At 39.0% G+C, this 27,227-nt stretch overlaps 2 protein-coding genes across 3 annotated transcripts in view; one reads left to right on the top strand and one right to left on the bottom strand.

Annotated features, from left to right (window-relative positions):
• MARCHF6 (membrane associated ring-CH-type finger 6) overlaps positions 1 to 27,227 on the top strand; it is an 82,632-nt gene that overhangs the window by 31,024 nt on the left and 24,381 nt on the right. For both annotated transcript variants that reach the window (XM_055307707.1, XM_055307708.1), the window contains 14 exons: positions 1,336 to 1,408; positions 5,670 to 5,838; positions 8,418 to 8,607; positions 10,016 to 10,077; positions 10,620 to 10,652; positions 11,710 to 11,761; positions 16,019 to 16,077; positions 17,273 to 17,353; positions 17,596 to 17,664; positions 17,741 to 17,815; positions 19,327 to 19,461; positions 22,786 to 22,905; positions 23,668 to 23,768; positions 27,044 to 27,181. In XM_055307707.1, the coding sequence (XP_055163682.1) occupies positions 1,336 to 1,408; positions 5,670 to 5,838; positions 8,418 to 8,607; positions 10,016 to 10,077; positions 10,620 to 10,652; positions 11,710 to 11,761; positions 16,019 to 16,077; positions 17,273 to 17,353; positions 17,596 to 17,664; positions 17,741 to 17,815; positions 19,327 to 19,461; positions 22,786 to 22,905; positions 23,668 to 23,768; positions 27,044 to 27,181 (1,357 nt within the window). The remainder of the gene's footprint in view (positions 1 to 1,335; positions 1,409 to 5,669; positions 5,839 to 8,417; positions 8,608 to 10,015; positions 10,078 to 10,619; positions 10,653 to 11,709; positions 11,762 to 16,018; positions 16,078 to 17,272; positions 17,354 to 17,595; positions 17,665 to 17,740; positions 17,816 to 19,326; positions 19,462 to 22,785; positions 22,906 to 23,667; positions 23,769 to 27,043; positions 27,182 to 27,227) is intronic.
• LOC129498391 (60S ribosomal protein L27a-like) lies at positions 11,769 to 15,149 on the bottom strand. The gene has a single exon (XM_055307709.1). The coding sequence runs from the start codon at positions 13,438 to 13,440 to the stop codon at positions 12,994 to 12,996; it is 447 nt and encodes a 148-aa protein (XP_055163684.1). The 5' UTR covers positions 13,441 to 15,149; the 3' UTR covers positions 11,769 to 12,993.

The raw sequence follows: 27,227 nt of genomic DNA, 5'->3' as shown, positions 1-27,227 counted from the left end.
TCCATTTTGATTTGGCTTTTGAAAACAGCCATTGAGGAGCACCTGGGTGGCTCAGTTATTGAGCGTCTGAGTTCAGCTCAGGTCCTGATCCTGGGGTCCTGGGATTGAGTCCCATGTCAGGCTCCCCATGGGGATCCTGCTTCTCCTCTGCCTGTGTTCTTGTGTTCTGCCCACCCCCCAACCCTGTCTCTCATGAATAAATAAATAAAATCTTTAAAAAGACAGCCATTGAAGCCACTGAAAATTTCTGATACAAGGCTATTGGGAATGCTTAAATTAATATACAAGTTCTGGTTAGAAAGAACACCTAATATACAAGTTCTGGTTAGAAAGAACATCTCAGCTGTCTCCTCTTGGGCTCTGTTTCTCTTTCTTGCCTTTCTAAGAGGATAAGGAGATGGCTGTGCATTCACCCACACTTGATCGATTTTTCCCTCTGTGGCCAGATTTAAGATTTTTTTTTTTTTTTTGAGGATCCTTGAATCTCTGTTTTTAAAGAATTGGCTATTAGTTTGCAATTAGTTTGCTATTCATGTTATTGGAGCATTTACTCTTCTGAAAAGTCCTCTTAATTTCAAATTGTATACTCCTAGAACTGAAATCTTTTATTTTCATGAGCAAACTCAGTGAATTTTAGAATTCTTGGTTAAAAAACATTCTCCATATTATAATTTAGTGATCTTTACCATATATTTCTTTTTTATTTTTTTTAAAGATTTAATTTATTTATTTATGAGAGAGAGAGAGGCAGAGATACAGGCAGAGGGAGAAGCAGACCCCATGTAGGGAGCCCAATATGGGACTCGATCCTGGGTCTCCGGGATCACGGCTTGGGCTGAAGGCAGCGCTAAACTGCTGAGCTACCCAGGCTGCCCCTGTATTTCTTTTTTAAATATCTAAGCTTATTCAATAAATAAGTCAGTCTATAGAGAATCTAAGGTTTCTCTATTAGCTTGTAACTTGCTCTTTACTGTTTTTTATGCTTAACCATGTTGGTTTTTTTTCTTTCTTTCTTTTTTTTTTAATTATTATTTTAGAAAGAGAGCGAGGGGAGGGGCATAAAAGGAGGATCTTCTAGCAGACTCCTCGCTGAATGTGGAGCCCAACAGGGGGCCTGATCTCACACCCTGAGATCATGACCTGAGCTGAAACCTTAGTTGGCTGCTTAACCAACTGAGCCACCTAGGCACCCTAGTTATTTTTAATGTAATAGTTTAAGATAGCCTTGCAAAGACTAAATATTTCAGTGGCTTTCACTTTACCTCTGTTTAATTGAGTGCTTGTCTGAGTTCATGATGTGTGTTGTAACTGTTTGCCATCCTGCTCTTTTGGTAGGCCGTATCTACAAGTGCTTGTTTACTGGCTCCGTGAGCTCACTACTGACACTGCCACTGGACATGCTGTCCACGTGAGTACTGAACCTCGTGAAGCTTGAAGGCTGCACAGCATAGCCTAGTGCTTTTTTTTCCTGCACATTTTTACTTTTGTTGTAATTTGAAAGTCCTTTTGTTCCAAGAACAAAGAGAATTTATGTCTCTTAGTCTGACAGTCATAGCTACAGTAAAAGTCGCTGACACATGTACATGTTTGTTTTAAAACATACCTGTTTTAAAGGACTGTTTTGTAAGGGTGGGGCGGTCTGTTAAATAGGCTGCTGTGCAGTGTGAGATATGCACTATCATGTCAATTTAAGCATGTATTTTTAACAACGTAGTCATTTGAATACAAATTTAGTTTTTAAATGTTTCTTGTGATTATTAGAATATGGACTCTAAAAACTTGTTTACTATCATTGTTTTATTGTGCCTTAATTTGACATTAAGCATTGTAATTGTGTTTTCTTGGAAAAGATGTGTTTTCATTACTGATATCAGAACTAGAATTGCTGTAAATGATTATATCAAGATAATGAGAGTATTAAGCATACCAATAATAGCACCTGTATTTGCTAAATCTTCTTTTGTACCCGACTGACCTTAGTTTTTGATCCCTGTGACAGTAAAGACAAAGAACAATATAAAACTCTCCTATAGAATAGAAGTATTCAAAGTATATTACTATCAAAATAAGCCGCAAAGCAATAGAAGAGAGTAGGAGAGCATGCTGTTATTTCTGATAGAAAAGAAATTAAGGAGTTTTTTTAAAATCTCTTGCATCTGCATCATTATTTTTTTTTTAAGAATTTTTAAATTTTTTTTTATTTATTTATGATAGTCATACAGAGAGAGAGAGAGAGGCAGAGACACAGGCAGAGGGAGAAGCAGGCTCCATGCACCGGGAGCCTGACGTGGGATTCGATCCCGGGTCTCCAGGATCGCGCCCTGGGCCAAAGGCAGGCGCCAAACCGCTGCGCCACCCAGGGATCCCTGCATCATTATTTTTAATCATGTTTCTAAATATTTAGAAACATTAGATGTGTCTGACTTGGTTTTTCTACTTGCTGGTTGCACCTTTTTGGGATAGAACAGATGGGTTATTTCATTTCTGTCTGTCTTTGGCAGTGTAGGGAATACTTGATGAAAGGTTTGCAGCTTGAACTCATTTACATTAGAATTATTTATTGTTTTCACTATTGAAGAACAGTTTTATAAAATAATGTTTAGAAGTAGACAGGGGCTTTGAAATAGGGTGCTCTTAGCTGTGGCCATAAAAAGGAGAAACCGTAATTTAACACACTAGTGTGAGAAGATAACCCTTTGTATAAAAATATAGGCCTTTTGTAAAGTGATGTAGTAGAAACAACAGGACAGCGTTCCCATTTCTGGACATCAAATTTTTCTCTCAGCCATCCGGAACAGGGTTTCAGTATAGAAATTTAAGAAGTTTGTCTTAAATGCTCATCTGCCATTCACTATGTCTTTGTGTATATGACATCATTCACCTCTGGCTTGCCTTTAGGGATTGTATACACTGCAAAGATGCATATTGGAAGTAGCGAGAGAAGTCCAATAAAAGCAAGGGGTGATTACTTGGAATCACCAATGGAAGTTTTATTTTAATATGTATAAGCTAATAAAAGAATCATTTCACATAGGTTAGCCTTGTTCCATTTAATTTGGGCTAAAATTCTGTAAACCATTGTAGTTAATGAGTGTGCGTGGTAGCAGCCAGTCACTACTCAATTGTTTAGAAAAGGTGACTTGAGTTCCTATCTGTGCAGTTTAATGAAGCAAATATACATTATTTCTCTAATGGTTTCTGTCTTAAATGGCTGAGTATATTAATATTTATCAAACCTAAATTGGTAGGCTTTGGATGTATGAAAAATAGGTGTTTGTGGAAGCCATGTCAGTGAAAATACCAGACAAACAAGGTGTAGTATTCCACTTACCTACTCCCTTTACTTCTTGTTGGTAGAACTATTGAACATCTGGTTGTTGGGCAGGTGTGATCGCTTAGATAATACAATGGGGTAGTTGGTTGTTACAGAAGGAACCCTAGCATTGGAATACAGTTTCTGATTCTGCAGGTTCTTCGCTGACTTTGGGCAAATTTCTGAACCCGTTTCCTATATAAAGTGAGGAAGATCATGCTACAGGGATAGGCTATTCAAAGATTAAATTCACATATATATTTAAAAGTTATGTGTGAATTTTGAGTATTGGCTTAAAATATAGCAGAATTATCACTGAAGCTCATAGCTGTTGCTTGCCTTATGTTGGCAAGTTCCCCTTTTCTTTATAACCTGATTGGTTAGTGGGCACCAGAATTGCTTTCTTGAGACCACTGATTGACCCAGGAGGAACACTAGAGGCATGGCTGGGGATAGTCAAAAGGCATTGTAAATGTAGTTTGGTTTTGTAATCCCATGCTGCCTTTTACAGTTTGAAGAATTGAGCAAGTTTTCCTGAAAGCATTTTTAACTAAACTCCTTTTTTTAAAAATGAGCTGTTTTATTTTCTCTGTAGTATTAATTTTATTTCTGAAATTTTACTTTAAATTTCTTAATATCATAGCAGCTGCTTACATATTTTGTAATTCAGTTCTTCAGATCATCCCCAGGTACAATATATCAGTTAATTATTGTTTCAAAACATGCTGTCCCTGAAACTTACTGGCTTAAAACTACAGTAATTTTATTTGCTCATAATTCTGGGAGTCAGCTGATCAGTTCATCTGTGGGGCTTTCTTCAGTTACTCATGTGTTTTACTCTGGGGTTAGTTGGTCTAAGATAGCTCCAGCTGGTACCTTGGTTCTCCTCCATGTGGCCTCTCATCTTGCAGGAAGCCAGCAGATCACAGAGCAGCATTCTAAAAGGGTGAAAGTAGAAGCTCACAAGCTCTCTTCTAGGCTCTAAACTCAGGCAGCCTCACCTTGGTTCAGATAGTTCACAGAACCAGCCTAGATTCTAGGTATGCGGGAAAAGAACTCTACAAAGTGTCGCTGTTTAAAATTGACATCAAGGCAGCCCTGGTGGCTTAGCGGTTTAGCGCCGTCTTCAGCCCAGGGTGTGATCCTGGAGACCCAGGATGGAGTCCCATGTCAGGCTCCCAGCATGGAGCCTGCTTCTGTCTCTTTTCTGTCTCTCTCTCTCTATCTTAAATAAATAAATAAATAAATAAATAAATAAATAAATAAATAAATAAATAAATAAATAAATACTGACATCAAATAGTTGTTATTCCTATTGCTGATGATAAGTACAGAGTAGAGAAGTGGTTATTTTAGTTCAAGTTATCAAAGTTTTAATAATCCTGAGGGTTCCTCTTTTGATTAGGTTATATTCCAGGGCATTTCTGTGGGCCACATCAATTCATTAAGTTTGGAGCCAGTAGGCTGAGGTCTCTCAAATGGACTCTTCCTCAGATTTTCCATAGAGGAAAAAGTCATTACATTATGATAAAGGATTTTCCTAAGGCCACCAAGATTCATAGTTATCCTTGAATTATTCTTGTATCAGGCATAGACTAGGGAACGACAAACCCCTTGAGATGAAAAGAACAAAGAGGTCTTTGGTATTATCATACTACATATATTATAACATAATTTGTGTGAGTTTATTGAGAAACTAGTAACATACTTATGGTATATTTGCAGTTAGCATAAAAATTTATTCTGCTTTCTAAGTGGTAGATAATTTAAAGTGTATTACAGACTTTGTCTTACACGTTGCATACTGAGTATATCTCAGGTTGCTTTCTTTACATTGACATTAGGCCTTTCGGGGGTGTTTCTCTCCTTTTCTGATTTGCTGATTATCTTCATTTGTATGGGTATCAGCTAACCAAGTTTGTTAAACTTGTGTGTAAAATAAGGATAAGGAAGTTCTTAGTATGGGTTGGATTGCAATCAGTAGATTGCATACATACTTGGTCTTTGTCAGGTGTTTGCTTATGGTTTTTGGTTTTTTCCTGCCTCTTTCTAAGCCATGTTCAAAGAGTGGCTAGGTAGCTAATTTCTACGTAATTCTGATGTTAGTTTTCACTTATTATAATACAAATACATATGATACAAATATATAAATAAATATACTTGGCTAGCTTATTATAAGGTAGATAGAATTTCACCATTCAGAAATAATTCTGAGAAACTGATTTTTACCTAGAAAATTATTACTTATTTTTCTGGCTGTTGTTTCTGACATTTTAGTGTAAGATGAAATGTTACCCTTGGTTTCTCAAGTTTAAGCATTCTTTGGAGTAATTCTTTATAATTTTTTTTTTAATAGGGACAATTTATTGGCGGATTGTTTGCAGGGTTGTTTTGTGGTAACATGCACACTGTGTGCATTCATCAGCCTCGTGTGGTTGCGAGAGCAGATAGTCCATGGGGGAGCACCGATTTGGTTGGAGCATGCTGCTCCACCCTTCAATGCTGCTGGGCACCACCAAAATGAGGTAACTCCCTCCATCTCCAAATTGATTCTCTTTGCATAGGACGTGGGAATTACTGTCATTCTCTAAGATTTAAACCTTTGACTCCTCTGCCCCTCATTGCAAAGCAGGACACTGAAAAGGTTTGGGAGAAGATTAAGGGAGATGCAAAAAATCCGAAGAAGGCTACATTGACTTTGCTTCTTAATTTTCTAGCGAGATTGAGAACAGTGTTAGGGGGTGTACTGAGTGCTCTTTTATTCCCTTTGCCTGGGTTTACTACTGTCATGGAAGTTAACATACAAACTTCCTGGCTATGATGCTGACATGCTGTGTGACATTGAGGAGGCTACTTACTCTCTTGGTTCATCAGTTTCTTCTTATGTGAAATGCACTGTGCTTGTTGCTCCCAATGGCAATGTTACCAAAAGAAAAATTAGAACACTGTTAAACAATCTCACAAAGTTTCACTTTTTCTTTATGAGAGATAACATGCTTATGTTAGATGCAGGAGCATTTGCTAGACGGGTTAAGAGAAAGAGAGTAAGATAAATGATTTTTAGTCTCTTGCTTGCTGAGCAATTATGGGGCTGAAAATGTCAAAATATTAGCTATGTACAAAAACTATTTGTTTCATAACCTTTTATTATGAAAAATTGATGCTAAGATACTCAAAATGATAATTAACTTAATTTTTCATTGAAGGACCTGCTGTGTGTCAGTGTATAGGTTGATTTCATCAACTTCTGCCATACTTTTTTCTCTACGCAGTTAAGAGTGTAACTTCTCCTTAGCAAATCACACATGCAAGAAATGAAACTAGAAAGAAAAGACACTTCTTACCTAGTGTTAATATTTTTGTTATTGTACCTCATATATAATTTTTAAAGATTTTATTTATTTGACAGAAAGCATAGGCAAGGGAAGGGACAGGCAGAGGGAAAGGGAGAAGCAGGCTCCCCATCAAGCAGGGAGCCCCCTGTAGGGCTCCATCCCAGGATGTTGGGATCATGACCTGAGCTGAAGGCAGATGCTTAACCAACTGAGCCACCCAGGTGCCCCTGTACCTCATATTTTGAAACATTTAATGCAGTTGCTCTTTTAGAATCTTCGACTATAACTGTGTCTTTGCATTTGGTAGGTTGCAGAACTCAGTGAGAGCCAGAGGAGGTGCATGTGGGAACTGACAAAGTCCATATGGACAGGTTTACCTACTGAATAGGAATTAGAAACTTTCTCAAGTGTTTAACTGATAACTGAGAATTAAGTTACTTACCTGTATGGGTGTAAACATATAGGTATATAAGTAAATATATGTTTATCCCTGAGGCATTCAGTTAAGGTAGGAGATGCCTTATAAAGAAGAATTATGGCCCTTTTCTAGAGTTGGTTGTGGGGTTTGAATCTCATCAAGAGTTTCCCCCACCCCCAGGTCCCCTGCCAAGGGGGCACCTGCGCTAGAGTCTCAGTTCTCTTTTCCTAAAGTTAAAGAATGGAGACTAAATGGTACCAAAGACATAAAGAAATAGAGAAGTCCAGAATGATCAAATAAAGTCACCACCAAATGAGATGATGGCTGAGGAGCCAGAGGTCATCCTAAGAATGGCGCCCAGGTCCAGGTTCCACAAGAGCCTCCTGGCCTCTACCAGATAGCCTTGCCGAAGACTGTTGAAGACCTTGGGGTTATTCCATGCAGGAATCCAACCAGCCCTGCAGCCTCCAGGCACAGGTTGATGCTGGGCCCAAGGATGTCCTCAGACCTTTATAGGAGCTTGCTGGACAGTAGCTGAGACCCATTGTTCACATAGTCAGGAGCAGATTGTGGAGATGCTGGTGCAGAAGTAATTCCAGGTTGTCTTGCCTGAGGAGCTCAGAGCTCAGGTGCAGAGACATCAGACTGGGGTTGGACTCACTGGCTGAGTGCTGCTCCGGTCTTGCTCTTCTTGCATGTGAAAAATAACCAGAGTTTTCTTTTTTGCAAGATCCAACAGCAGTCATGGGGAATCTGAGCCTTGGTTTATCTTGGAGTTTTGTCTGACTAGTTGTAATAATAAATCAAAACTCCTGTCTGGACCTCTTTTTGGCTGAGGCAGCTCTGTTTCCTGAAACTGAACTCCAGAAGGAGTTTCTCTGCTCTGTTGTTAAGACAGACAGCCTGCTGCTTGTTCTTACTCTGTTGAATGCCTCCTTTTTTGCACTTTGTGACATGTTTTATATTTAATACATTGTTTTTATGTATCCAAAGAGGTAATGGCTTTAACTTTCTAAATTCATGATTCTTGCTCTGCTGGCTTGAATAGAAACTTGTGTAACCCCACCAGTAACTGGTTTCAGATGTGCCTGAAGTGTCAATGTTAGACCCATTTTCTATAATACTTTGTGAAATACCTGAATTATACTAAATGAATATACATGCTGTGAAGTGAGTTTGTTTATGTTCTTACATGCTGAGTTGATCCATAGAAAAGATGACTTGAGGGGTATTTTTTGGAATTTTAATAGTTTGTGTGCTAGTTTTGTTTTTTAACAGGGGGAGTGTGATTTGGAAATAGAATGAAACTGAGACAAGTTAGCTGAATTTCAGGGCTCTGCTGTCATTTTAGGCTCCTGCAGGAGGAAATGGTGCTGAAAATGTTGCCCCCGACCAGCCTGCTAACCCACCAGCTGAGAACGCGGTGGTGGGAGAAAACCCTGATGCTCAGGATGAGCAGGCGGAAGAGGAGGAAGAGGACAATGAGGAGGAGGACGACGCGGGCGGGGAGGATGCCGCTGATGCCAACAACGGGGCCCAGGGTAATGGCTGCTGGCCCATCCTTACACTTCCTTCCCAACCATGAGTCCTCATGACCATGAGTCCATTTCCAGCTTTTCCTTGAGGAGAAGAACTGGGAGTTTTAGAAATTTTATGGGTTCGGAGTTTTATTTCTAACCTGTTTTTACTTTATTTTGGCAGATTAGCATTAATGGATATACATACGTATTAATTTTTTTTCTGTGAAGCAGGGCACATTTTGTGTTGTAAAATCCTACTCAGGACTTTTATAGGATGGTTAGGAAGAAGTTATTTGTCATAGACCATAATTTTTTTTAAAGGAATTTGATACAGATTTATTTTATTCCGTCCCATTTCTCTTGAGTCAAGATAACTTTTAATATCCAAGAAGAATTCTTGAAGGGTATACTGCAGGTCAGAAGATATCAAGGAACCATTTTCTCATTTTCTAGTGGTATAACTCCAGAATGCTAAAGGAAATCCCAGACCATGCCTGCCTGTCAGCTGGCAATAGCTCACCACCTCCACTTCTCTCCTCTCACCCCAGGGTTTTCCTGTCAAGCACTGCACGGCTTCCAGGTCCACTGGACATTGCTGGTGTCTGAGTGTCTCCTGGGTGCCAGGCACTCAGGTCCTTGCCTTCACGGAGTTCTGGTCTAGTGAAGGAGCAGGAGTACCCAAGTGAATAAATATATTGTTACACAGTGTGATAAATGTGCAGCTTGCTCCTGAGGATGCTGTTGGGAGGGCCTATTTTAAATAAGAGTCTCCAGGTATCGCAGAGTCAGTGATATTTGAGGTGAGACACAAAGGATGAGAAGAAACAAGTTGTGTAATGGGAGCAAGGGACCTTTGTAGGGAGCAGCGAATCTATGTTCAGAGGCTACAAGAAGGCAGCCTGCTGCCACCCTGGTGCGGCCATCATTCCTTCACTTCATCTCACACAATAGCTCCTAAGTAGCTTCTTCCACTTGTGCTCCGCATAGTATTCATAGTACTCTACTGCCTTTAAAATCTGGCAGTGGTTTTTCTGTTATACTAAAGAACAAACAAAATCCAGGTTTTGCCTTCCCCCTTGTATGATTTGATCCCTGTCTGCCTTTCATACCATATCTTATACACCCCCCACCCCCTGAGAATTCTTGTCCTCTGGCTTCCTCGGTTTTCTCAAATTTTCCAGATTCATTCCTGATTCAGTGCAGTTAAGTTCCTCTTTCACATAATCCTGTTTATTTTCTTCTAGCACTTAACCACAACCTAGAATCATCTTATATGTGTCTGTTATATTTATGTATATGTGTTATTACCTAACAAGCAGATGTGGTGTAGCTTCTCATCAACAGCTTACAAAACACTAAATTAAGAGAATATGTTTTATTATTTATGGTTCAGGTTTCATCAGTAATCTTTCAACTATTATATTTCCAGATGACATGAACTGGAATGCTTTAGAGTGGGACCGAGCTGCAGAAGAGCTTACATGGGAAAGAGTAAGATTCTTTCTATCATGCATTCTAGTGCCTTAACTTTAAACTATGTTAAAGTTGGGCATATATAGATGCATATGCTAAGTTTGTAGCTACATTAGATGGAAGCTGCAGTAAAACTTTAATATCTAGAGAAATGTGATGTTTATGGTGAAAATATTAAAAATATTGTAATCTATTGCTATTTTTCTATTTCCTGGCCTTTAATACAAAAAAATTATGGACTTCCATAAAATGAAGTAACAATTTAAATTGTATTATTCTGACACTGCAGTTGATATATCATGAAATCTTGACTGGCTCCATATCTAATGTAAGAATTAAACCCAAGATGGAATTATGTTGACTTTATAATCATATGATTTGGAATAAAAAGAGGCCCAGATATAAAACTAATATTTTTTACTCTCTAAAAATGATAAGCTGTATTGGAAAGTAGTGGGGAAGGATTATGTTTAAATATAATTGAAAATGAGCCTTTTTTCTAAATAGAATAAAAAAATCCTGTTGCATCTTGAATTTATGCATATTGTTACTTATTTTAGATGCTGGGACTTGATGGATCACTGGTTTTTCTAGTAAGTGAAGCTAATATTTTTTAATATAGTTGTGACTTAATTATCAATGATTCAGCAACTTTAAATTTACAGTAGTATGTGCTGGCTTTTTATACTAAAGGTCAACATGCTTTTAGACTTTTGATTACTTGATGTATTGAAGAAAGTCTGTTTTTTGCAGTGAAATTATTGGCAAAGGACAAAGGTAAAAAGGTCATTATTAAATACTTGATTTTTAGAAAAGAAAATGAAATACAGAATTTAATGGTAGTTAAGAAGAACTTGATCTTCTTTTAAACCTCGCACTATATTAATTCCTGAACTGGTAAAAATAGAGCAACTTTGCAGCAAACTTTCCAGTTTCATGTTAGGTTTCCACTGTTTGCCGAACCCTGCCTATCCTTACCTTATTAGTAAAGAGTACAACTCAAAGAGAAGGAATAATTCTTTAAAGAACCTGGTCTTTAGGAGAAGTAATGCTCTTTTCTGGGTTCTGTAATACAAAATCACTTGGGATTTTTAAGTGGCTTTGGGTTTCAAGATGACTAGCTATGGGTACTGACTGAGACAGTAATGTCACATAGCAGTCCTCTTGGAGGAAGTGATAAGACATTATTGAGAAGTGGATGAACGGCCAGAAAACCAGAGTGCCATAGGCAGAAAAGGGACTGAGGAAGAAAAGCAACCTTACAGAAGCCATAAGAACAAAATGGACCCTGGAAAGAAGCACTGTGTGATATACATTGATGTGAAAGTTCAGAATTAATGGAAGTTTCAAATTTTCCTCCATTTGGAATTTTTCGGTATCATTTGATTTAAATGAAATCAGGCTTTTATTTATGAGAATCTGTGTAGTTTGTAATGGCTTACTAATTTCTGAAGAGGAAATGTTTATGGATTGATTTTTTTTTCCTGCATGTGACATTATGAACTTGAGTTTTATTAGGCTTAGTTTTTTATGAGCTATCTAATGAAAAATGAAAAGTTACACGTAATGAAATCTCAACATTATGGGGTGAAAATTTCAGTCTCCTAAGTGGAGTAGTCCATATGTTTTATTAATGCTCTTTTCCTTTAGGAACATGTCTTCTGGGTGGTGTCTTTAAACACATTGTTCATTCTTGTTTTTGGTAAGTGGTGTTTATGCTGTTATTTAAGATACGGTGATAGGAGTTCAGTTTTCTGGGAGCCTTGTTAGAGGGTTTTATTTTTGTTTGTAAGCACTGGAATACATGAAACAATTTTAGGTAGTCATCCTGTACAGGAAGACGCCAGGTATACAAATACTTTTCTTTCCTAAGCAACGTGAACTACAGTTACCTACCGTCTCTGCTTCTTTTGGGCATTTCCATCTCTTTTCATAGAAGTTGATTTTAGACTGACTTGAGATATGCAGCAGCTTGTCTCTGGAACTGATTTTGTGCTGATTACCTGTGTGTTTTTCCCTTTGACAGAAGATCTTGTTTCTTCTCTCAGAATCCTGCCCAAGGCCTTACCAGAGACCCTGGCTTGGGAGCTGTCACTAGAGATGAATATAGTCTTGAGAGAGTAGACCTCTCCCAAGTGGTGTGAAAGCCCTATAGAACCAGATTCCAGTAAACGCAAAGTTACTTCTAAACACTTCTCCAACAGGAGCTGTGAGAATTTTGTGACCAAGCAAGAGTCCCTTTTTTTGGGAGTAATGGAGAAAGGAAGAAAGGGGTGGCAGGTTTTTCTGCTTTGAGAAAGATAAAAGAAAATGAAGCAAAACAATGCCTTAAAATTCAGTTCTTGCATCTCTCAAGGGATTGAAAGTGGAGTCTGACAGAAACAGGATCTTGTTAGATTGTGCTGTGATTTGCGTCTCTTAGAGGCACCTTGGGCTCCAGATCACTCTATAGAGATGATCTTTGAGAAATTCCTTCTTGATGCAGGTGAGTTATCCCCCAGTCCTGCCTAGGAGGTAGAATAAAGATTTCCCAAGTTTCTTCCGCTGAATCCTAAAGCAAGTATGCTTTGGATTGGGGACCATGTTGCAACACAGAAAGCAGTTGTCTTCAACAGGAAACTATGTAGTCAAAAAGATACTGAATTATATATAAATTTGAAGAGACAAATTAATTTCTCATATTCCCTATAAAATATGAACAAAATTAATTTACAGATATCTTGTTCAAACAAAATTGTCTTAAAAGTTCCAGTGATGCTTAATTTTTAGTAGCCATTTAAAATGGTGCAAATTAACAGGACACTCATTCTTTGTTTCCTTTTGCATAGGGGGGTGAAACATAAAAATGCAGATTATTCTGCATACCTTTTTATTTTTTTTAATTTTTTTTTTTAAGCACTTGTTAGCATTTAATGAACCTCCCCCTTTGTGGCTTCAAGCTACTAGAACACAGGCGCCCCCCACACCCTTTATCTTCTCCTCAGCTCTTCTACTGAAGAATTTGGCCTTCACGATGACAGGCTGTTTTGGGTGCTTTCCCTTTCCCAAAACTTTGTAGTAGCCCGATCGCACCACATCGATAATAGGAGCAGCTCCGGTCTTGTTTTTGGCAGCATTTACCCGTGTCTGCTCACTGACTAAGGTCCATAGTTTATCAATGTTGACAGTTGGGCAGAAGCTCTGGTTCCTCTTTAAGTGGTAATGTCTCATACCGACTTTTCCAAAGTAACCTGGGTGATATTTGTCGAAGTTGATCCTGTGATGATGCATGCCACCAGCATTACCCTGGCCTCCTGGATGCTTCCGGTGTTTGCCAATGGGGCCGTGGCCATGGCTCACGTGGCCCCGAAGTTTCCGGGTCTTCCCCAGTCTGGATGGCATGTTGGCGGCCCAGAGGAAAAAGGGCCATACCTTTTTCTTTATGTAGAACAATTGGTATATAGAGAGTGTGAAACTGTTCTGATTCTTGGCCAAATTTTCTTTCAGAGAAAAATGATCTGTAGATTTAGTCTTTGTTCTTAAAAGAAAACGTTAATGCTAAGTTAATGTTTGGAGGAAAGAGTCACCTTTAACATCTGAATTACAGTGGGGCACTTGGCTGGCTCAGTGGGAGGAGCATGCAACTCTTGATCTTGGGGTCAGGAATTTGAGCTTCATGTTGAGGGTAGAGATTTTGGGAAAAAAATGAACTTTAAGAAGTTTAAAAAAAAACTTTAAAAAAAAAAGAGAAAACTACATGAATTGTAGAAAAGGTAACATATAAAACATATCTCATCGAAGTAAAATTTTTTTCTAATCCAACCTCCTCGGTTTATACTATAAAAAAATTGTTTTAGTAAATCTATGTGTATTATACTTAGGATCTTTTGAAATGAACCAAGTTTTCCTCTTTTTAGGAGTATATTTTCCCTTAAAGGTGAATGATCACTGGGATGAAGCACATCTTTCTTTCCTGCTTGGAGTGCTCTGGTGGAATTTTCTACCTGCATTTTTGGACATTTGTCGTGTATTTTGCAGAATTAGAACCTTAAAATGCAACTATCTCCTTGTTAGAAGGGAATGATACTGAGAAAGTGACCTTTGTCAGGTTTAATCCCATTCAGTAGTGAAATGGAATAGAGAGGCCAGGCAAAAGTTGGTCGAAACAGGCTTTTAATGGGACGCTGTTGGGTGAAGTTCCACAGCCCGCAGGGGAGGGAGAGAGCGGGGGAAGTCTCGTGGGAAGATAGGGGCAGGGTGGCATTTCAGTTAAGGCAAGGGTTACAGGTCTTTGTAAGCTAAGTTAGGATAGGGCAGCAAGGCAGCGTCATTGGGAGGCTGCTGGCTTGGGGTTGGCCGTTTTGAGGTTCCCAGTCTCGCCAGCCCAATAACCTTAAATTGGGATACTTATCTAGTGGTTGCTGTGTAATGGGATAGAAATTGATTGTTAACAATTGGTGCTTCGGGCAAATATTTAGATATATAAATAGAGTTGGAACTTGAAAATTTGCCTTTCCCAGGGGCCTGTTTGAGTCATCCTCAGAGTTGGGTGAAACAACAAAATAGGAAAAACTCTGCATATAGTTTTTTTTTAATTCCTTAAGAATTTCTTGTGCTTTATATTATAATACACATATTAGTAAAAAAATGTGTATATAACTTATAAATTCCAATATGTTGGGGATACTTGGTTCAAAAAAATTTCTACCCATGGAATACTTAATTAAAAAGGTTCTGAGGCCAGATCCCTATAAATTCACTCTGACTTTTGTCTTAATGATTGGATCTCCTCCTTCCCTGAAAATCTATGCTACTTAATTAAATTTGCCATAAGGAAAATAATTCAATTTTATTAAGGAAAAAAATTTTATTAACATGACAAGAAAGACTTGAAGAGACTATAAAAATTTTTACTATGAAAATTTTAAGAATAGTTTTTCATTTAACCATAGTATTATTGTCACACTGTACTAAATTAACAGATTGCAGTATTTCCTGACAATCCATCATATTAAAAATTCCTAGATTGGCCCCTTCAGTGTCATTTTACAGTTGGTTCATTTGAGGGAGGATCCAAATAAGGGCTACATTACTTTTGGTTAAGTTCCTTTTTTTTTTTTTTTTTAAGATTTTATTTATTTATTCATGAGAGACACACAGAGAGAGGCAGAGACATAGGCAGAGGGAGAAGCAGGCTCCCTGCCGGAAGCCCAATGCAGGACTCAGGACTTGATCCCTGCACTCCAAGATCACGCCATGCTGAGCTACCCAGGCGCGTCCCAAGTTTAAGTTCCTTTTGATCTAGGATATTCTTCTCTTTGCTCCCCTCATCCACCCCTACCCTAGTTTGTCATTGATTTGTTAAAGAGTGCTTTGGATTCTACATTTGTCCAGTTGCTTCCTGTATGACGTCTACCACCTTGTTCCTTTGTCTCCATACTTCCTTTAAACTGGAACATCTAAGTAACATCTTAGGTAACCTGAACCTGTTTGTTCAGAAGAAGCAAGACAGGTGTGCAATTCTTTCCCTCCAGTTATCAGCTTTCAGGGTGTAAGGAATTGATGTGCTATTTCCATGGATGAGGGAAGTGTTTTTTCTTCTGCTTTTTTTTCTTTTGTGTTTCATTTTGTTTTGTTTTGTTTGGCTTTCCCCTTTTTGAGTATTATGAACTTGTGGATTTGTAAAGCATTCAGTGTATTTCCATCAGTTTCTATCATTCTTTGATGCTCATATCATCCTTTCTTTGGCTTGTAAGACCCTCTTCATGATGGTTCCTCTGTCCTTTTGCCATGAGCCTATTAGACCTTTGATGTCTTTGTTGTTGTCTGGCTATAGGGAATGTCCTAGGCAGTACATTTTTGGCTCCAGTTCTGGAATCTTCCATTTCTGCAAAAAGTCCTGGTTTCTTTTATTGTGGGTTGGTACTACGTTCATTGTTTTGGTTTTGAAGTTTTCATTTAATTTTTCTCCCCCTTTTAGCATTTTGCCCTTACCACATTGGTCATTTCTCCCTTGTTGGTTTGGGATTTGAAGAACATGTGAGTATAATACTTTTACAAACTTGCTTTCATTACTTGTCCCCAAATTTGGTATTTGTTGAATAAACGATAGTATTGTAAAGAGTGCCTTCATTTCTCAATTTGCCTTATGCAAAGGCATAGTTATCCAACATGATCTCATTATTTTTTTAAACTAACAGTGGCTCAAGACCTACGAGGTCATATTGCCAATTAAGAAAAACGTGTTCTGAATCCTGTGTTGCACTATCTTCCTTCCTGTTGGGTGGGCCAAAGGCACACTATTGAAAGGTTTTCTTATAGGCTGATTTTTGACCCATTCCATTAACTTGTATGTTCCCTTCTTTCCCTTTTCTTCAACTTTTCCATAGTGAATTTAGAAATGTAACAGTATACCAGTCAGCTAAAAAAAGGGTTGGTCTGTCTTGGAATGATAGGCTATACTGTTTTCTAAAGAATTTATTTTAATTTTGACATTCTGTTATTTTTAAAGGTAGATAAATATTGGGATGTCAACTACAACTGTTTTTCAGGAGCCCCAGAAAGAACTAGTCTTTTAAGGAAGAACCAATATTTCTGGAATGTTCTGTTCAATTTATGTATGTGAATCCTGAAAGATCATTCTGAATTGTTCTGAAAGAGCAAGGAGATATGTTCCAATATTCAGTGCAGCTTTCAGTTCTTGCTAGTTGAACACAAAAACTTGAAAGGTTCAGATACATGCTTTGATAATTTGAATTTCCAAACTATCAGCACTTGCTGTCTCAAATTCAGGAATCTAAAATATTTGTCACTGTCCAAACTTTTACTTTCTGTAAGTTGAAAATGGAACAGATTTGGAAAGCAAGGGAAACTTAAACAATCACTTCTGGGGGTAGGAGGTGAGACTGAGTAGTACCTGGTGGGTGGGCTGCCCAGACAGTGCGCTGCTCCTTTCATTGCTCAGCCCACAGTCCCTCTCAGGGGTAGAATAGAGTGCAGACTAGTGTAGTACAACTTTGGTTTTTATGAAGTTTAATTCACTCTTATTTTGTTTGAGTAGAACACTAGTAGGAGAATCTGGTTTGCAGAGATGTCATTCAAGGGGGTTTTATAGTTTTCTGGTTGTAAGTTGCTTAAACAGTTCACTTTGAGTCTGCTCATATTATTTACTACATTGTTAAACTGGGAGGTAGGCCATATGGTAAAATTAAATTCTATTTATTTTTATTTCTAGGTCCAAGCATCTCATTTTGAAGGTCTGATCACAACCATAGTTGGGTATATACTTTTAGCAATAACACTGATAATTTGTCATGTATCCTTTAATGAACTAACATGGATGTTTGGTGATACTGTTATTCATACTAAAGAGTTGTTCCTGTTAAGGACAAATCTGTTTCTCTTCTCTCCTCTCAGTAAAAGTTGTACCTCTTTGTAGTGAGGATGAGAGCAGACAAAGCATAAAATAAATTCTATCAAGTAATACATGTTGCCTATATAAGTACCTGTTCCTTTGTACCTTTAAATATTCAATTTTTCCTTGACTAAATGCTATAGGGGTTGGCAACTCTTGTTAAATTTCACAGGTCTCGTCGCTTGCTGGGAGTCTGCTATATTGTTGTTAAGGTAATTCCTGTTACAAGTTAATACTGGAAATGATTTCTCCCTGTTTGGATATTGATGGTCTTTGTCTTTACTTAAGGTCTCTTTGTTAGTGGTGGTAGAGATTGGAGTGTTCCCTCTCATTTGTGGATGGTGGCTGGATATCTGTTCCCTGGTAAGTTTAATACTCATTGTATAATTTAATAATGGAAAGGCATCAAAAAGGGAAGTCTTTAGAATGGACTCCTTTTAAGGGAAACTATGTGATAATAATTGGCTTTTTTTCTCCCTGAAAACATCATTGTAAAGTCTTAATGTTAAGAATTTTTCCTGAGTACCTGATTTTTTTGAGGCTTTATGCAAATTTGCCGAGAGTTATTTTGACTGGAACCTCTCTAATAACCAGTGAAGAATTTTTGTACTCATTTTACTCTCCTAATTTTATATACCAAGATATTATACATGTAAATACCTAGACATTATACACGTAAAGGGAACAATCTGATAAGACTGTCTTTGTAATAATAAATTCAACTCTGACCATTTCTTTTAACTAAGATGCTTAATCCTGATTATAATTTTTAATAGCTATCAGTGATAGTCAAGTTTCGACTTTTCAAAAATATTTTGTATGTAGAAACATGCTGCCTTTGGTTCTGAGATAACATTTTCACCCATACCTTACTGTTAAGACTTGTCAGGAAGAGCGCTTGGGTAGCTCAGTCGGTTAAGCATCTGAGTCTTGGTTTGGCTCATGTCTTGATCTCAGGGTTGTGAGATTGAGCCTCACGTATGGCTCCACACTCAGTGGGGAGACTGCTTAAGATTCTGTTCATCTCCCCCTCCTTCCTGTGTGTGTGCGCTTGTGCTCTCTCAAAAAAACAAAATTAAATAAAATTTAAAAGAAAACAAAAAACTTGTCATGAATGCAGACCTGTAATCATGGAAAGAAGGTATTGGTTTTTTTTTCTTTAAGAGTTACTTATTAGAGAGAGAGTGTGAGTGAGTGGTAAAGGAGATGGGGCAGAGGGAGGGGGAGAGAGAAACCCAAGGTGCCAAGTGCAGAGCACAACTCAGTGGAGCCTGAGGTGTGGGGCTCGATCTCAGGACCCTGGAATCAGACCTGAGCCAAAACCAAGAATGGGCACGCTCAACCATCTGTGCTATCCAGGCGCCCTGGAAAGAAGGTATTATTAACAAATGGCTCTTTCACAGTAGCAGCATTAGTAAAGTTCTTTTTTTTTTTTTTTTAATTTTTTTTTTTTTTTTTATTTATGATAGTCACACACACAGAGAGAGAGGCAGAGACACAGGCAGAGGGAGAAGCAGGCTCCATGCACCGGGAGCCCGATGTGGGATTCGATCCCGGGTCTCCAGGATCGCGCCCTGGGCCAAAGGCAGGCGCCAAACCGCTGCACCACCCAGGGATCCCAAGTTCTGATTCACCAATTAGTTTATCAGTCTTGCTTCTTATATTTAAATTTTTAAAGTGTCATTATACATCCCTGAAGTAGAATCCAACCTTATCATTTGTATTTCAGTGATGCTATGAAATGATATTAAAAGAACTGTAATTCTGGAATATCATAATCCATACACACAGTGATTTATTCGCTTCCTAGAAAATAGAGATGTTGATTTGGTAGATGTGATACAGATCTCTCTCACCTGTTCTGCTTTGATTAGGAAATGTTTGATGCTACTCTGAAAGATCGAGAACTGAGTTTTCAGTCAGCTCCAGGTACTACCATGTTTCTGCATTGGCTAGTGGGAATGGTGTATGTGTTCTACTTTGCTTCCTTCATCCTGTTGCTGAGAGAGGTAAGTTCTACAAGAAAATGCCAACACTGTAAATTTATAGGAAGGACTTTTGTTTTAATCACAAGTCGTGCCTCAAAGGCTATGACGATCTCCTAACTAGTTTTCTCTAATTTAGTCTAAGAGGGAATAGCTGATGAGTTTGGCTTTATTTCTTTAAACTCTTTTTAGTCATTTCTCTCAAAAATTGACAAGTTTTAATAGAAATCTGTCTATGATTAGAGTTTGAAAGATAAGTAGATTGAGGGGAAAAAACTCAAAGTACTTGTTTTATTTGATAGGTATTAGGACCATCTACTCATACAAGTTGTTGAAATTTTATGTGATGTGAATCTGTCTTGGACTCCATTCAAGGAAATACAGTGCTGGAAATACCCAAAGGGGGATATGGTGGTTTTGTAGGATCAAAATGTAAAATAAGTTAATCAAGCCCCTTAAGTTTGGAATTATAGTGAGGGTCCTTTATGATTCCAGTTCATTTGCCAGATGGGTATCTTCACTAATCCTATTTTTAGAATATAGTCCTTACTGATTTGAAGAGTGAAAGTAGGGTCAGTATTTAATTAGTGTACATCTCATGCTCAGTCATTCTGATGCAGTGGGAAGTACAAAATGAGTAATTCTGACAAGCGTACTTGCTGCTATATATTCTTTCCTTAAATATTACTGCATATTCACTCTGGGCCAGACATTGTGCTAAGGTAATAGTAAGAAAGAAAAACACAATCCCCATTCTTTTCGATTGTATATCCTGGGAAGCAATACACCCATCAGACAAGTCCGCTTATTCCATTGAGAGAAGTGATGGAGAAGTGCAGGGCAGGAAAATGTGCAGGGCTGCCAGAGGAGACCACCTAATCCAGTGTGAATACAATACAAAAGCACCAAGGCTTAATGCTATTCTTGGTGTACTTTGTTCTTTGAGAGATTGAGGAGTTAAAGACGAGGCTAGGGTCAAAGTGGTCTCCTGAATTATATAGTGAAAGTTTAGTAAAGCCTATTTGCAAAGAAAACTTGTATTCTTTCTTTTTTTTTTAAGATTTTATTTATTCATGAGAGACATAGAGAGAGGGGCAGACACATAGGCAGAGGGAGAACCAGGCTCCCTGCAGGGAGCCTGATAACGAGAGTTGATCCTAGGACCCTGGGATCATGCTCTGATCTGAAAGCAGATGCTCAACCATTGAGCAACCCAGGGGTCCCTGTATTCTTTCTTTGAAATAAGCGATTGAGACTAATCTTTTCAAAACTGTAATTATGTGTAACCTCTGAATTACAGTGTTAAGTGATAAAATTTTTTACATTAGAGTTTTTCATCTTCTCAGTGTGTTGGGTTTTTTATTGGTACAGAATCCTCATATTGGGGAGCTGGATGGAACCTTAGAAGTCGTATACCCCCTCACTCAGAAGATGGAGAAATACAGTTTGGGCAGTTAAGGGACTTTACATGGGGTAACTCAATGAATTTGGACCACCAAGGACTAATACCTAGACTCATCCATTGCCCTGTCGCCCACAGCCTCTTGAGTTAATGATTTCCATTGAGAAAGGGAAAAAAGATGTAGACAGTAGAATGAAAATGCTGAGAAACTTTAGGGTTTCTTAATAAGGTAATTCCTCTTGGGAGTGTAAGACTGGAATCAGTTCTTCTATTTAGAGCATTTATAAATTGCAGTTAATTCTTTCACCAAATGATGCAATACAGTGACAGTTTATTATTATTATTTTTATTTCTTATTTATTTATTTTTAAAGATTTTATTCATGAGAGAGAGAGAAAGGTAGAGACAAAGGCAAAGGAAGAAGCAGGCTCTCAGCAAGGAGCCTGATGTGGGATTCGATCCTGGATCCCAGGGACCATAACATGAGCCGAAGGCAGACACTCAACCACTGAGCCCCCCAGGCGTCCCATAGTGACAGTTTTTTTTTAAAAAAAGCTTTTCACCTCAGAGACTTAGATTTCTTGACAAATTTTTTTTTTTTAAGATTTTACTTATTTATTCATGAGAGACACAGAGAGAGAGAGAGAGAGAGGCAGAGACACAGGCAGAGGGAGAAGCAGGCTCCCTGCAGGGAGCCTGATGTGGGACTCGATCCCAGGACTCCAGGATCATGCCCTGGGCCAAAGGCAGGCGCTAAACCGCTGAGCCACCCAGGGATCCCCTATTTCTTGACAAATTGTACTTAAATGTTTTTCACAGAATGAATAAAAGCATCAAAGGACATCAAACAAAAGATATAGTTTTCATATAGGTTCAGATTTACGAATTCATTCATTCTCTCTCTCTCCCCTCCCTCCCTCCCTCCCTCCCTCCCTCCCTCCCTCCCTCCCTTCCTTCCTTCCTTCCTTCCTTTTTATATTTGTTTGAGAGAGAGTGCACAGTCAGGGAGAGGGAGAAGCAGGCTCCTTGCTGAGCAGGGACTCCAGGATCATGACCTGAGCTGAAGGCAGATGCTTAACTGACTGAACCACCCAGTCACCCCACAGACTTCTTTTCATAAGAAAGAGAGCCATGTGAATTTTCTGGTGCCCATTTTTTTAAGAAGCCAAAATTCTAAGAGCTTGTTTTTATGTTAATATTTTAGTTCATGGGATCCCTGGGTGGCACAGCGGTTTGGCTCTTGCCTTTGGCCCAGGGCGCGATCCTGGAGACCCGGGATCGAATCCCACATCGGGCTCCCGGTGCATGGAGCCTGCTTCTCCCTCTGCCTGTCTGTCTGTCTCTCTCTCTCTCTCTCTCTCTCTCTCTCTCTCTCTCTGACTATCATAAATAAATAAAAATTAAAAAAAAGAAGTAGAAGTCTTTTCTTCTCATGACATCCTTAAAAACATTTAGAAAAAATATTTTAGTTCATATACAGAGTCTGAAGATATTTATAGTTTTTTTTTTTTAAGATTTTTTTTTTTAATTTATTCATGAGAGACACACAGAGAGAAAGATGCAGAGACACAGGCAGAGGGAGAAGCAGGCCCCCATGCAGGGAGCCTGACCTGGGACTTGATCCCAGGTCTCCAGGATCATACCTTGGGCTGCAGGCGGCGCTAAACTGCTGCGCCACCGGGGCTGCCTGAGTATTTATAGTTTTTATTTATTTTATTTATTTATTATTATTTTTTTTAAATTTTTATTTATGATAGTCACACAGAGAGAGAGAGAGAGAGAGAGGCAGAGACACAGGCAGAGGGAGAAGCAGGCTCCATGCACCGGGAGCCCGATGTGGGATTCGATCCCGGGTCTCCAGGATCGCGCCCTGGGCCAAAGGCAGGCGCTAAACCGCTACGCCACCCAGGGATACCCTATTTATAGTTTTTAAAATATATTTGCAGGTACTTCGACCTGGTGTCTTATGGTTTCTAAGAAATTTGAATGATCCAGATTTTAATCCAGTACAGGAAATGATCCATTTGCCCATTTATAGGCATCTCCGAAGATTTATCTTGTCAGTGGTGAGCATACCTTTTTATTGTTTTTCAGGTGAAGTCTGTTACCCTTTTGTTTTATTGGGGGTTTTTTTGGGTCAGGGATTGGTAGAGTAGCTATATTAAATAATCTATGTTTATCAAAGCTTGTAGAACTTCATCGTCAAATAGCTGTTTTATTGGTTACTTTGATAAAGTAAATAAAATGCTTACTAAGACAAAAATGCTGTCTAGTTCTTCAGTGGCATAATTGCCAAATTATGGGTTTCTGAATTACATTGAATTTCATTGGAGGAGTGGAGATATATTAATAGCTTCTGAATTACCTCTTTAACAGAAGTATGTCAAAGCTTTTTCCCCCGCATAGAAGAAATCCTCTAGTTAAAGCTAAATGTCTCTGAAATAAAATTTAAAAAGCAATATTGTGCCCTTTGGAAAATTTTTAGCCGTTAACATTAGGATCATGTCTTAAAATACTTACAGGTGATTTATTAAGTTGCAGGCAATTCTGGTCCTTCATTGTAAGTTTCTGAGTCTCTGTTCAAATACCATGCAGTGATTTTCTTTTGTGGCTCCTGTTAAAGCCCTTGTGTCCTAGAGAGAGAGGAGCTGCCTTCCTAAGAATGCATTCTTTCCAGAGTGACCCAAGTCTAGTGTGTGGAGTGAGAGCACTCTGGGCCATGCATGGGTGTAGACTTGGATTGTGTATTGGTTGAGTATGTTCAGAAGTCTGCTTGTCTCTCATGGGAATGATTCACAGTGATGTCATGTCTTTTTTTCTTACTGCAGATTGTCTTTGGCTCCATTGTCCTCCTGATGCTCTGGCTTCCTATACGTATAATTAAGAGTTTGCTGCCTAATTTTCTTCCATACAATGTCATGCTCTACAGGTGAGTTTTTGAATTTGGAAGCTTTACTAATTTAGCTCCGTTGATATCAGAGTGCACATATTTAAAACGTTCATTTCTTAACAGATATTGGAAATCATGTGATAGTTGAATTTTTGCCACTTTAGATTATATAAACATTAGTTTAGCAGGTTCATTTTCCAAAGGAAGACTTAATTATTTTTCTGCAAATGAAGTATGCCTTTGTTCAGCATTGAAATGTTTACTACTTAATGAGAGCATGTTAGCCACAAACATCTTTATATGAAAAGCACATCATAAGGTATGTAACCATAGTTGTACATTTAATTATAAATTTTTTTTTTTAATTTATTTATGATAGGCAAACAGTGAGAGAGAGAGAGAGGCAAAGACACAGGCAGAGGGAGAAGCAGGCTCCATGCACCGGGAGCCCGATGTGGGATTCGATCCCAGGTCTCCAGGATCGCGCCCTGGGCCAAAGGCAGGCGCCAAACCCCTGCGCCTCCCAGGGATCCCTGTACATTTAATTATAGATTAAAAATAAGATATAAAGCTTATGGATGGAAAATCTTTTTGATTTAAAGGCTTAAATCACCCAGAAACCTACTCTCTACCACTCCTCCTATATTGCTTTTTTCAGTTACTTGGTATTACAGAAATCTGCCAAGAAATTGGATTTCTTCCTCAGATTTCTCATTAGTCTTTAAATTTTTTAAGTCTCATCTTTAAGAAGTTTTATTTAATTATTTTAGAGAGAGAGTGTGTGGATAGGGGAAGAGGCAGAGAGAGAATCCTTAAGTGATTCCCCACTGAGCGTGGAGCCCTAAGGGCTGGCTCCCAGGACTCTGAGATCATGACTTGAGCTGAATTCAAAAGTCAGACGCTTAGCCAACTCAGCCACCCAGGCACTCCAAGTCTAATTTTTAAAAATCTTTTATCTAATCCAACTTGATTTACCACTTCCTTAGCTTAGGCCTTCCTCTTGTTCTCCATTATAAACCATCCTTAACACCCCTGCCTCTTCCTCCATAATCTACATGATAATAATATCTGGGTCTTTTAAAAAGACATGCACAGATTGGTGTAATTTCACATGGACTTTTCAACATTCTGTTCCAACATTGTCTGACTTGAATTCTGCTCTCCAGCCATGCTCCTCTTCATTAAGTCTCCCTAAAATACCTAGCTGTTCCTGTCTTTTCCTTTCTGCTTGAAATAACCTTCTTCACCATGTTTGCCAGACAAGCTTTTGTTATCTTTCCTCAAAATCCAAATTAAGATTTTTTTTTTTAAGATTTTACTTACTCATGAGACACAGAGAGGCAGAGACATAGGCAGAGGGAGAAGAAGGCTCCTTGCAGGGAGCCCGATGAGAGACTCGATCCCTAGACCAGGATCACGCCCTGAGACACTCAACGGCTGAGCCACCCAGGCATCCCCCAAATTAAGATTTTTATCCTCTGAGTTGTTCCCTAACTAGTGTAAGTCATCACTTCTTCCTTATGTGTTTGTGTCTGGTCATAGACCCAGGAAGCACAGATTTTGGCTTTATATATTGTTAGGATAGACCGATTTTCGTAGTCTGTTATACCTAGAAGTTTAACAAAATTTTTGGATTACGTAGCATTTTTTAGTCCATTCTTCCATTAAAAAAATCGAGTTCGGGCAGCCCCGGTGGCGCAGCGGTTTAGCGCCGCCTGCAGCCCAGGGTGTGATCCTGGAGACCCTGGATCGAGTCCCACATCAGGCTCTCTGTATGATGCCTGCTTCTCCCTCTGCGTGTGTCTCTGCCTCTCTCTCTCTGTCTCTATGAATAAATAAATAAAATCTTTAAAAAAAAAATCGAGTTCCCATTATATACCTGACACTTTTCTGTGCACTGGGTATATAACAGTGAACAAAGCAGAATCAAGAAGATTCTGTTCTTGTGGAGCTTACATTTCAGTGAGGAGGAGACTCCATAAAAATAGATGAAACATAAAGTATATTAGGGGCCATAAATACCATGGGGAAAAAATGAAGCAAAGGAAATAAAGTGGTCAGGATGGGGTTGTAATTTAGAATAAGTGACTGATAAGGACCTGCAGAGGTGACAGTTGAGGAAAACCTTGAAGGAGGTGATGAGTGAGTGAGCCATGTGGATTCCTGGAGATAGTGTCCTTGCAGGGGGTCAGGCAAGTGCAGTGATGCTGAGGCCTCTTTGAGGAGCAGCAGGAAGGCCAGGCCAGTTTGGCCAGAGTAGAAAAAGTAAAGCATGTGGTAGTTGGCTGTGACGTTAGAAACGTCATGGAAAGCTAGATCCTAGAGAGTATCATAAGCTCTAGTCTAAGCACTTTGGTCTAACTTGAGTGATTTGGGGAGTTCTTAGAAAGACTTGAATAGAAGAGTGATCTGATACAGGTTAACATGTCACTGTGGCTACTGTGATGAGAAGAGACTGGGTCAGGGTAGCCAGGGCAGGAGGCCAGCCAAGAGGATAGTGTAGTAGTCCTGGTGAGAGGTGAGGGAGTCTGAGGTGAAGGAAGTAGCAGTGCAGGTCATGAGAAATGGTGAGTTTTAGGGTATTATTAGGGTCCACTCAACAGGGCTCTGGCTGTTTGAGTGTGGAGTGAAAAAAAGGCAGTCAAGGATCCAAGTTTCTGTTCTGAATACCTGGAAGGATGGAGTTACCATTTACGGAGATGAAGGAGCTGTGGGAGAGCAGGATTAAAAGGGAAGAGTGGGAATTTGATAATGATCAATTTAAGATGTCTCATGTCAAGAGGAGACATGGAGTTGGCACTTTGGATATAAAGTTAGGAGTTAAGAAAGATGTCTGAGTGGTACGTAGAAATTTACAGAAACATGGTATTTTCAGCCACATGAGTTTGCATTTGTCCAGAGAGCATGTATAGAGGAGAGGAGAGAGGACCAGAGCTTGGGGCCCCCGTTGTCTCTAGCCCAGGGAGCTGAACGGGAACTAATGGATCTAGATAGACATCTAGTGAGAAAGTGTGTGAGGAGCGAGGCGTGGGTGACCAATTGTGTAACATGATACAATATAGCTAGTGAGGTGAGGACCAAGACCTGACCATTACATTTAACACAGAGGTCATTGGCGACCCTTATGGGGAACAGTCTTGGAGGAGTCTGAGGGAGAAGCTTTAAGAGGAGAGTGGGGGGACTGGTGATAATGACGATGAGTTCATAAGAGTTCTCAAGGAGTTTTGTGGTCATCCCATCAAAGTTCAATGTGATACAGTTATAATGGAAAATAAAGTCACACTGTAAATTACAGCTGTTTGTAATTGTCTTAGTGATGCTCCAGTGAGTGAACTGTCCCTTGAGCTGCTTCTGCTTCAGGTGGTCTTGCCAGCATTACTTGAGCAGGGACACACGCGGCAGTGGCTGAAGGGGCTTGTGCGAGCATGGACCGTTACCGCTGGATACTTGCTGTAAGTAGGCCGCTGATAACCCTTCTAATAGGGTATGTACATGCCC

The sequence above is a fragment of the Nyctereutes procyonoides genome, unplaced genomic scaffold (genome assembly GCF_905146905.1).
Source record: "Nyctereutes procyonoides isolate TBG_1078 unplaced genomic scaffold, NYPRO_anot_genome, whole genome shotgun sequence".
Classification (NCBI taxonomy): Eukaryota; Metazoa; Chordata; class Mammalia; order Carnivora; family Canidae; genus Nyctereutes; species Nyctereutes procyonoides.
This window is presented reverse-complemented; position numbering and strand designations above follow the sequence as displayed.